The 11,630-nt window shown below is 42.0% G+C and overlaps 1 protein-coding gene across 9 annotated transcripts in view; it reads left to right on the forward strand.

Annotated features, from left to right (window-relative positions):
* Positions 1–11,391, forward strand: part of MAPK10 (mitogen-activated protein kinase 10) — a 114,818-nt gene extending 103,427 nt beyond the window's left edge. For 8 of the 9 annotated variants that reach the window (XM_052681701.1, XM_052681698.1, XM_052681704.1 and 5 more), the window contains 5 exons: positions 2,691–2,873; positions 4,026–4,150; positions 5,142–5,205; positions 5,949–6,026; positions 6,925–11,391. In XM_052681701.1, coding sequence (XP_052537661.1) covers positions 2,691–2,873; positions 4,026–4,150; positions 5,142–5,205; positions 5,949–6,026; positions 6,925–7,067 — 593 coding nt within the window. In that variant the 3' untranslated portion in view covers positions 7,068–11,391. Of the gene's footprint in view, positions 1–2,690; positions 2,874–4,025; positions 4,151–5,141; positions 5,206–5,948; positions 6,027–6,919 lie in introns of all 9 variants that reach the window. The other variant, XM_052681702.1, reaches the window with a different exon arrangement.
* Positions 11,392–11,630: the final 239 nt, after the last annotated feature.

An 11,630-nucleotide genomic window follows, 5' to 3' on the forward strand; every position in this document is an offset into this window, starting at 1 on the left:
GGTTTGAGCCAACCATGTAGCAGTTTGTACAGTTTGGTGTTAGGGTGAGGAATGCAGAGCTGCTCACAGTAATTCAACAAGTTGGGTACATCAAAAATTGGGATTAAAAAATGCGGTCAGTTTTCATTGATGGAAAATACACTTTCAAGGAGAAAACTCCCAGAAGGGTCATCCTTTAAGGTCCTGAGGTGATGATAAGATAAATTCACCCTCTCTTTCTGTTATGAGGGAAGAATGCCATGACCAGGTCATGTTCGTGGTGCTTACATTTAAATATGAAAGTGAGATTTGACATTCTCCTTAAATATAAAAGTGAGATTTGACATTCTCCTGTTCTACCCGACTCCAGAAGATATGTGTTAAGACAGAAGGTGCAAATCCTGCTCTGATGCAGTGAGACCAGTGGAGTGTGTGCATAAGAGGTGAAGATTCCAGTCTGTTGGTCAGGAAAACATGATGTTCTGCCATCCTGATAAATGCAGGCATTTTGGTGAAATAACCAAATAATAGGGTTCACACATACAGTCTTCAGCTGCTGTTTGAGGAGGATTTGGGAAAGAGACACTGTTATCAGAGTTACACTTAGAAGTAATGTGGAATAGCAGTGCTTGGTCTCTGGGCATGGCTTGGCCATTGGATTTGCAGCAGGAGTCTTTTATTCCTCCCTCTTCTCACCTTTTTCAGGAAAATAAACAAATGCTAATTAACTGCTGACAGTTAAACAGCTGAGCACTCTCAGGGAAGAATGAGGGGCTAAATGTTAGTGTATTATAGAGCATCATCATCATCCTATTGCAAACAGTATCTCCTACACAGTCTTGTTGAACTTAAGAAAATATAATTATTGACTAAAAAACTATCATTCATGTAGTCAAAATATTAGAAGAGAAAAAATATTTGTATTTTGATCCTAGCTTAGATCCTTAAGCACAAGGGCAATGATTTCTACATTTCTTTCTTTAATCACTAGCTTTTTTTTGTTGTTGTTGTTGTGCAACTGCAGGAGTTCTTTCTGTAGAATTTATTATTGTTATTATTTTTATGGTGAAGTACTGTAAATTTTCTCTCATAGCTAAGCTGTATTTCCTTATTTTTTGCATAATTGCAGGAATGTAATGGAACTCAAGGCTTCAGTGCAGCTGAAGGAACAAAATGCGGTTCTTGTAAATTGCAATTTACAATTGCATCAGAGGGAACAGGAGCAAAAATGATGAACTTTTAGCCTGTACATCTCAATAGTTGGCTTCACTGCAAAAACAGAGTGTTGTGGGTTCTTTTAATACAAATTCTTTACTGTGCATTCAGCATACTATTTTTTTCCATTAGTAATTTTGTTGGTTGGTGTTGCCATCAGCCAATAAACCTGGGCCTGGACCACCCTCTCTCCTCAGTACAGTTGCTGTGCGCATAGCTGGTGTGTTTTCCTCAGTCCTGTGTTTGGGTAGGGGACATCCGAGGTGATTGATATATAGACCATGGTGAAAAGGCTCAATGGTACCCATAGATCACTTGGTTACACAGAACCAGTTCCTGTGACCAAAACTTGTCTTTTTCAGTCTGCCAAAGCTGGGTGCTCCCCAGAAAGGCCTCCATCCTCAAACCATACTGTCACCCTTGATCTTCTATTCACATTCTTTATGAAAAGCAGGGTACTCCTTGATCAGCTTACAGCCCCAAAATCTTCAGTTTTTTGTTTAGGAAAAGGTGTTTAAAATATGTTTTATTCTTTTAAATACTTTTTATTAGGCTGTAATTTTAAATGTGTTATTTTATTGATTTATGTATTTATTTATTTAGTGCTCAAAAAAGACATTTCAGGAGAGGCCAACTAAGTCTCTGCTGAGTTTTCAAATCACGTGAGAATCCCTGGTTTCCATTTCCATTTCCCTGAAGATCTGAACAGCTGCTGCACCAGCAGTCTACTTTTTGCCCACTGGTATGTGTTTTCTGTTACTCTCATTCTGTGGGCTCACTTTTTCTCCTGGATTGTGTGGAAGTGTGTTTTGTATTTGTCTGACTCCTCCACTGTTATGACAACAGTAACATACACGAGCAATACAAACACCATTCCTGTGCTGAAAAGCTGTGGATGTTATCTCATAAAAGCTTATTCCCTGTAGGTGCTTCCAAAGCACCGATCACATTTCGTAGTGTAAATGTTCCCACGTCTGCATGTGCTTCTCCCCCCACACTTTCTTTTTTATCCTGTCATCAAATTCTTAGCACTATGAATTAGCATGATGTAGAAGTGGTGCTGTTTTTCTGGTCATACACTTAACTTTTTTTTAGGCACAGTAAATTCTGTTCTGAGCATGGCTGCAAGAACCACAGGTCATCTATCTCATGTGTAGTGATTGGCTCAAGGAAACAAAATCTGAAGGAGAAAACTGAAGAGTTCAATACAAATTGCTTGTAATAAGATTTCTTTTTAAGCACGAAAACCTGTTTCCTACCTGTCACTCCCACACCTGTGGTTGGGTTTGGGTGTGTGCAATGCTTATAGATAATACAGACATGTGAGAAATCTGTGTCCTTGGTGGGCAGGAGGACCCAGGGGCATAATAATGGAAAAGAGTGCATCTGCAAAGGCTGGAGGGAATGGGAACCTCTGGGGATTTCCAGGTAATGGTCATACAGGAGGATTGGGGTCTGGGGCTTGTGTTGGGTTTTCCTTAACTCCCAATGTCCAGATATTGACCAGTGGAATAAAGTCATAGAGCAGTTGGGAACGCCCTGCCCAGAGTTCATGAAGAAGCTGCAGCCAACTGTACGAAACTACGTGGAGAACCGGCCCAAGTACGCTGGCCTCACCTTCCCCAAACTGTTTCCTGATTCTCTCTTTCCAGCTGACTCAGAACACAACAAGCTCAAAGGTATGTACCATATTTGCTTGTCATCAGCCACTATGCAAGGGAGGTTTCTTCTACTTTTTCTTCTCTGTTGTTGCACGCCTATTTAATACATTCAGTCAAGAAGACTTGATGATGATGTTACTGGATATACTACTCCATGGTACATACAGTGACATGTTTAGCAATGACTTCAATCATGTGTTGAAGCCACTGTTTAGCTCAGCAGGACTTAGATCTTCAACTAGAAAGAGTGATTAATGTATGTTTGGCATCAAAAGAACTTCTCATTGCAAATCTGGAACAAACATGCTGAGCATCTGTCTTGCATCTCCTCAGTTCTGCTGGGTGCTTACAGGGGTGACCCTTAATGGCTCTCAGCTGCTTGCAAGGCGCATGCCAGCACATTACCCAGAATTATTACTCTTCAGTTAACAGCTGCTTCATAGAATGGCTACTGTGAGAGCAAAGAAAAAGGTCTGAGAAAACACCTTGGGACATGCAGAATTCTGTACTCCTCCTCCAACAAATTTGGATAATGAATTGGATTTGGAACTAATGAAAGAAATGATTGTCAAACCATGTTGTGATTTTGGATGCAAGAAGTGCATTCATTTGAGCCAGTTAGTGCCACTTTCAGGATGCAGTGTCAGAACAGAAGAAACAGTGCCTTAAATTCTGCTTCTGCATCACTATATCAACCCATCTTGCTTCAGTAATTCTCTGAATAATACTGGCAGTTCCCTTTGATACTGCTTTTACTATCAGATGAGAGAACTGATAAGTTACACTTTATACGATGTTCTTCTTTATGTTTGTTTTTTCTTTCATGTTTTCTGTAGTGTGCTACAGAGTAAATAATTCTGAGTGTGGGATTCCTGGAAAAATGCTGCTAGGAGTAAGAATTGCTGGTGTTTTTCACATGAGTTTAGGCAGTCTTTATTAAAAACTCCAGAAAACAATAATGATTTTAAAAAAGAAGGGAAAAAAAAAAGTAAAGAAAAGATTATGGAAAGCTGAGCCTGTTCTGATAGGCACCTGTTATCTTCAGGTAAAATCCATCGTGGCAAATCACAGAGCTCACCATGCATATAGGGCTCTGATTTTCCTATAACCCAGGTGAGGGCAATAAGTGTGGTTGCCAATCACAGTGTTTTCATGCTGTCCATGCTGCAGCCAGCCAAGCTCGGGACCTGCTGTCCAAAATGCTGGTCATCGATCCAGCCAAGCGCATATCGGTGGACGAGGCCCTGCAGCACCCATACATCAATGTCTGGTATGACCCCGCCGAGGTGGAGGCGGTGAGTGGGGTGCAGCTCTGTGCTGCAGGCTGGACAAAGGCGGGGATGGTGCATGGGTTCCTGCTGCTTTACAGCAAAATGCTGAAGCCCAGAATTAGGCAAATTGTAGTGGAACATAAGTTCCTACAACGATGGATGGGCTAACGTGTGTTCCTGGGCTATGGGACATAGTATAACATGGGTATAAACTCAGAGGTGTTTGAAAGCGGTTTATGGAAAGAGCACTTCTTTTCATAGAATCACTTGGGTTGGAAAAGACCTTGAAGATCGTCGAGACCAACCACAACCTAATCATACTACCCTACTAACCCTGTATTAAATCATGTCTCTGAGCACCACATCCAAATGGTTTTTAAACACATCCAGTGATGGTGACTCATTTTTCTTTAAAAAACATAAAGTTTCATCAGTCTGAAATGCTAACTAAGAACTGCAGCCACTTCCATACAACCATACAGATGTATTAGTTTCACAAAAGCAAGGTCAGATATGCCCCTAGTTTCATATTTTGTTTCTTATACACGTTAACTATAGTCTGTGTTCTATATGTGGCCCAAAACAATTCTTCTTCACTCAGTGCAGCCCAGGCAAACCAAAAGATTGCTTACTTTTCAGCTATGGTATTTAATACACAGTCAGTGCAAAATATTTTAGTCTGATGTCCATTTGGTGCTCTGATTGTCCTTTGCCTGTGCGAAAGTTCTGTGTATGGGATTTCCGGGCTCAGCACGAGCAGAATGATGGTAGCACTGACCAAATTCCATTGCAGCACAGCTGTGCCTCACGTTCCAAAGAGGATGAGGGAGAACCACTGTCCGCTTTAAGAGCTGATTTCCAGGGATGATGACACATAATATTCATGTTTCTGGGTGTTCTGCACATATGGGATGATGAACAAAGCGGGAGAGGAGAATTTATCTTTACCTAAGTAGTGCTAATTATTTATGGTATAGTGAAAAATGTACTGAGTAGTTTTGTTTCTCTTCTGCAGCCACCCCCCCAGATCTATGACAAGCAGCTGGACGAGCGGGAGCACACCATTGAGGAGTGGAAAGGTGCGCACAGCTCAGAGTTGGGTGGAGAAGTCAGAGGTCCCACCCCACGTGCATCAGTGTAACTCCTCTGGCAGCAAGAACCAAACCCAACCCTATGAACTGCTGCTTGATGATGGAAATATTGTATAGGTCACTCTGAAATATTGTATAGGTCACTGCTTCCTTGCCTTTCCCTTGGAAACGACAGCAGATACAAAGAGCACAGTAACACTATTTTCTAGAGCAAATTCTCAGCCAAAAAAATGCTGTTTTTCTGCATAATCACTACCATTACTTCTGCATTTTCACAAGTGATGAGGTCAGCCTGCATGCAGCTTTTGTGAATCTGCATGACCTTATTCTTGGAGCAGCCCTCACAGATACAAATACCCTAAGTACTGTCATTATCAGTGCGGATTACATTGTTTCATCAAAATGTTAAGTTTCCTCCTAGAAAACAGGAGGGTTCGCCATCATTTTTCTTATAGCAGACAAAGTTGTACTGCTCCGTTTCTAGGTAAAGCAGCGTGAAACAATGAATGTGTTCTAGTGTAGCCCTGTTTGTCTCAATTCAGCTCCAAGAAGAGCTTGCAGTAGAGGAGAGGATGATGGAAGAGAGAGAGGTTTTACATGAAAAGAGCTGTCAAGACTTATGAGGACAACGTAGTGTTGGCCTATGGGGGGCACTGTTTCATCAGAGGATTTTGTTGTTGCTGATCACGGGCACAGTTCTTGTCTGTAACTGTTGCAATTCTCTGTTCCAGAACTCATCTACAAAGAAGTAATGAATTCTGAAGAAAAAACGAAAAATGGCGTAGTAAAAGGACAGCCATCTCCTTCAGGTACTCAGCCCCAGTGAATAGCATGGATGTGTTTTCTGTGCTGACAGAAAGAAAACAGGAATAGCTGAAGCATTTGGGTGCACCAGAAGTTATACAGACTAATTTCAGAGGTTTCAAGGCAACTTGGGCTGAGCTTTATTAATGGAACTGCAGTGCCATATTAATGCCTGAAATGAGGTCTGCTTGGAATTTGGGACTGAGCTGCCCTGGTAATAATGGTAAATAATATTTATGGATATGATTGATGTTTAGTTGTGTTACTGATAACTTCATAGAGGTTCCTCATTTTGCAGAGTCAAAATGATTGTGAAGGTTAATGCTGTCATTTTACAGAGGACAAGTGAACTGTGATGCACAAAAATGCTGTTACAACCAAAATCCTGGGCCTGGGCACCAAGTCCTTAACTAAGAGAGAAAATGGCTTTGCCTCCCCACACCCGTGTCTGCACTGCCACCAGATGATCTCATACCAGCCCATGTATTGGAGAGCTGTTGTGTTTGGTTGGTTGGGTTTTGTTGTTTGTTTGCTCATTAAGTCCTCATGCTGGTGCTCACATGGTCGCAGCTGTCATCTGACTGTTGGGTGTTGGTAATGCTAAGGAGACTGATAAGGAGTGATAAGGATGGTATGTAAAGCAAAATAAGATGGCGTGGTAAGAAACCGAGGGATAGGACATGGCATGAACTGTAACTCTTCCAAAGAGACTGCAGAGAGGGAGAGTTTCTGGGTAAAATATCTGATATTACCGAATGTCTGAAGCCTGTAGGGCCCATTTTCTGCTTGTGTTGTTCAGAACGCTCTGAACATCGCCACAGGGTTGCGTTCTCCGCTCTTTGACCTGTGAGAGGTTCTGGGGTTTCGGGTTGAATCACGGTGGTGTTCATTTTCGTAGCACAGGTGCAGCAGTGAACAGCAGCGAGAGCCTCCCCCCATCCTCATCGGCCAACGACATCTCCTCCATGTCCACGGATCAGACGCTGGCGTCCGACACGGACAGCAGCCTGGAAGCGTCGGCGGGGCCACTGGGGTGCTGCAGGTGACTAGCCGCCTGCCTGCGGAACCCCGCCTTCTTCAGGGGGTGACGGTGTCCAGAGGGAAAGCAACAGAGCTAAGGGACGGAGGGAAAAAAATGCACAGATTGAAACGAAACAAACAAATCTTTTCCGCCTGCTTCTCCTACAGAGCTATGTAATGCAGCTCAGCTCAAGTGTGTATGTAACTCATAGTTGCTCTGCTTCGGTCTTCTGATGATGCTTTCTGGGGTGGGGGAGGAAAAGGATTCTTCAGATCCTTTTTTTTTCCACCCTTACAAGATGCAAAATTAATGGCTGCAAAACCAGCAACCCACAGCTGTCCTGTAACGCTGGCATGACAAGGTGCGCAGTGCCACTCCACAACACACCAGTGCGGATCTGCCCTCACTCTGCTCTGTTGTCTCCTGCTCCCTGGGGCAGGTATGGATATACGGTTAGGGATTTGCAGAGAGGGATACACACACTTTTTTTCCCCATGCATGAAGATCACACACACACGCCAGTAGAGTTCTGGCTGTGTGTGGAGCTGTGTGCCTGCAGGCACACATCAATCTGCACTCATACTCAGTGCACCACGCAACTACATGGCCCATTTCAGGTGAGCAGCATACATACAGGGGTGCTGTTACCCATGTATATGTCGTGTCCTTGGTCATGGATGAGGCTGCGCAGCTTGCGCAATGATTTGTGGAAGTGAAAATAACCACACTGAGCTGTGGCTCCCTCAGAACCTTGAAGATGTAGCACAGTGTTTTTGCTGATAGCTGTATATATACTTAAAGTCAGTTTGTGCTGGAGGATGGTGCTGCAGAGCTTCACACAGTGTCTATGAATACTGGGAAGAGTTCCCAATTTTTAGAGCAGATACACTCAGCTAGGAGCAGGTTGAAGGAAGCACATCATGTGTTTTTGCAAGGCATGGGGAGCAAGAATGGAGATTCTTTGTGCATGTGTATGCCCAGAAAGGTTTATATCATGAAGCAAACTTCTTCTGTCCATATTCAGTGAATTCTCTTTATTTATAGAGGAACTACTACTGTGAGTTCAAGATATATTTGTGTGTTAGGGAACATTATAAGTTTGGGGAACAGACGGACCACAGTCAAAAGGACATTTGATGTTTATTTTTGTATTTTTTTTTTTGTTTTTACTGAGTTCAGCATTGGGATATCTGCAGCACTCCTCAGCATGTTTGTGACCAAGAGATGGTTTCTCCTTTACGTCATTCCCTTGCAGGGATCTCCATCACTGAGCAAAGACCACCCTTCCCTGGGTATCTTTGGCCATTCCTTTGCTTTTGACAAACTATCCAGCTCCTTGGAAATGTTACCAGCTGTGTTACATGGAAAAGATACACAGAGTGGGTCCACAGAAGTGAAATGTTTTTCCAAAAGTCAACAAGAAAAACTGTTTAGAATATTTTACTGGATACTTTAAATTTACCAGTTATAAAGTATTCCAAATTCTCTTCCGTTCTCCTGGAATATAGCTGCTCTGTTGGGTGGCTCACACACCTGCTGTTCTGCTGTAGAGCCAGAAAACAATTGGAGTAGCAGGTCAGATTTTCTTCAAAGGGAAAAAAACAAGAAATGAATCTTCTCTTCAGGGTGCTGAGGAAGGAAGATATAAATGCATATAAAGTCATTTCAGACCTGGTAGCAGATCTGTGCTGTAGTAGGACATGATGTGGTTTGGTTTTTTTTTCCTCCAGGGATGTTTTTGGTTGATCTTTGGGGGAAAAAAAAAAATACAATTAGGTCTATGATTTTCTAAAAACTCATAACAGTAACTGTGAAAGCAATAATTTACCACTGCTAAAAGAGTTAGCAATATTCTTTCTTAAGCCATGAAGCATCAAGTCGTTGTTCGGTGATGTGATGCTCACTTCAGTGCCAGTGATCATAAAAGTAATCAAAGCAAACAGCAATGCTTTGTAAGCGTGAAGGCAATAACACCACAGTGACTTCCTAGCAATAATGAAATGTCTCACCTCCAGATTTTAATCATCATACCTATAAATAGTACTTAGATAACCCAGTATCTTTTCCCCATTCCTTAGTTTGTACCATTCTAGTGTGTTATTTGACCCCTCACCCCAAAGAAATCTCTAAGAGGCAGAGCTGCATGTAAGAGAAAGGGCAAAAATTGAACAGATGACAAATGTTAGCATGAGGAATATGCTGTTCATCACCAGCCATGTTATGGAGATGTGACAGATGCGGTAGCAGAAGAGCCACTTACAGTGGACAGGTGCTTGCAGATCTCCCATGTTTTACAGTGAGTCCCATAGCATAATTTGGTCTGGTTTGGGTTCAGGACTGCTGGGCAGCAACCTGGGAAGCACAGAATATATTCTGCAGATGAGCAATGAATGAGCCTATAGCACAGAATGTATACTGCTGTGTTCCCAGTAACCAATTCTTCTAACAGCAGTGCTGCACAAATGTTTGGTGGCTACCATAGGGATGCCTATCAAGTTTCACAACTAGCACGTGCTTCTGTCTTGTGTTCAGTAGTGCTCAACACAAGCGCATGTTGAAGTGCCTTGCTGAAATGGGCCCATAACAATGGCTGCCTTTGGTTTTGGCAGTAAATGAGTTCATCTCCTCTTTAAGAAGCTCTGTTTGCAGGAGGAGACTTAGGGCTGTCCACATTGGACACCAGAAAAAAAAAAGCCATTGATAACACAAAGCAATAGTCTCTTTTGGTCTTGGTCCTCATGTGACCTGGCCACGCTGCATGGTGGCTGCCACATAGGGTGTTTCCTCTGTGTCTGTGGGTTGTTGCTGCCAACTTTATCCTACAGGAGAGTGAGTACCCTCCAGTATGGATGACACTGGTGGAATCTGTAGCTATCCTAAGGTGCAGACAGGATATTCCTTACAGATCCTGGAATTTGGAGACCCTTCTCTTCAGGTCCTTTCCTTACTATCCCAAAGCTCTGTGCAATGTGACCATAGCAGATGTATTTTTTTCCTCCTTCACAGTGACCTTCCAAAGCTACCTCTTCCATTATATGGTCAGTACATATGACTTCAGGATCAATTTTCACCTCATTCTCAAGTTTGCAGCTGTAGGTAAAGAGATGTAAAGAATTGGTAACACAGAGGTGTAATGGCAGTTTTTTCAAAGCATTGAGGCACTGAAACGGCCATCAGACTCTTGGAAGAAGTGCAGCAATGGCAGCACTTGTTTTTCAGTAAGAGTTGCTCCTGAAAAACGTCCTTCCTTCCCTTTTCTTTTTACTGATGAGTTTAACTGAGCATTGATTTACTTTGAGTTGATGGAAGGTTGCATGTGTTTTCAGTCCAGCGGTAAATTTTGACATCATTCTTCAGATGCTCACTCGTCAGCCAGAATAGTGTATAAATATTCCATCAGTATGTAACGTGTCTTCAGTGATTTCGGGTGTTTATTTGGATTGGTTACAGACTGAAATATTTGAATGATGCTAATGCTGGGAACCCACCCACACTATTCAGATTTCCATGGCATGGATACATACAGGCATTTGTAGCATATAAAGGAGAGCTCAGATTGGAGTGCAAGTATTATAACTTGTAAAAAAAAAAAGAAAAAGAAGACGAAAAAAAAAAGAAAAAGAAAAAGAAAAAGAAAGAAACATAAAGCCTGGTGAGTGCTTCCCTACAGCACTACTGTTTATCCTCTGGCAATGATCAGTTCCTGCCTGATGCTGGCTGACCTCAGGAGGTCATGCGAGCCAAGTGGTAATGTCACTACACCATTCTTGTACTTTTATAACAGAAACCAATCACAGGTATTTACATTCATTTACATAGTTTTACTTTTAAGATTTGGGCTAGTAATCCTGAAGAGATGAAATCTGTCAGTGTGCCTTTAGGAATTTTTTTCAAAACACTGCCACGACACTGATATGGACTGTGTTCTTCTTTCCCCCCAACTTATTGGCTCACGGAAATATGCCAGTAGTCCATGTTAGAAATGCCAAAGGGAGTCAGGCTGAGCACATTTCATCGCTACAGAATAGAAATATTTTAATTTGAAATAACCTTTAAAAGCCACTTATATGATGAATGTTGCAGGATTTTATGTTATCAAAATCAACAATTCTAATTTCAGATGTGTTTCTTTTTATGCTTACCATCGTTTCAAATTTTTGTGTGAATTCAAGCGTACAGAATAATGAAAATCTCTTTCCCCTAAAGTTTGTGAGATGAAAACAATGCATTTCCCAGCAAACTCCGTGTGCTTCCAGGGAGAGCACTTTGGAAGGAAACCTGCAGGGGAGAATCAGCCTTTCCTTTTAGTAATCTGCAAAAAAAAAATAAAAATAAAAATAAAAAAATAAGGCAGCTACTTGACCTGTAAGTTGTGTATGTGTGTGAAAGAAAGAGAAGTGCATGCAGGTGTGATTTTTAGAACACCAGTGTTGTACTCATATTTGACCCAAATTCTCATTGTGGATAAAGAGTGTAGTTGTGACATAGCAGCACATCTTCAAGGAGCTGAGGTCTGTGCTTATTGAACTTCCACCACCTTCACAAGGGCATGAAGGTTCGCTGACTGCGAGCTCACAGTGACCTTGTT

This window comes from Tympanuchus pallidicinctus, unplaced genomic scaffold (assembly GCF_026119805.1).
Source record: "Tympanuchus pallidicinctus isolate F22 unplaced genomic scaffold, pur_lepc_1.0 scaffold2, whole genome shotgun sequence".
NCBI classification, from domain to species: domain Eukaryota; kingdom Metazoa; phylum Chordata; class Aves; order Galliformes; family Phasianidae; genus Tympanuchus; species Tympanuchus pallidicinctus.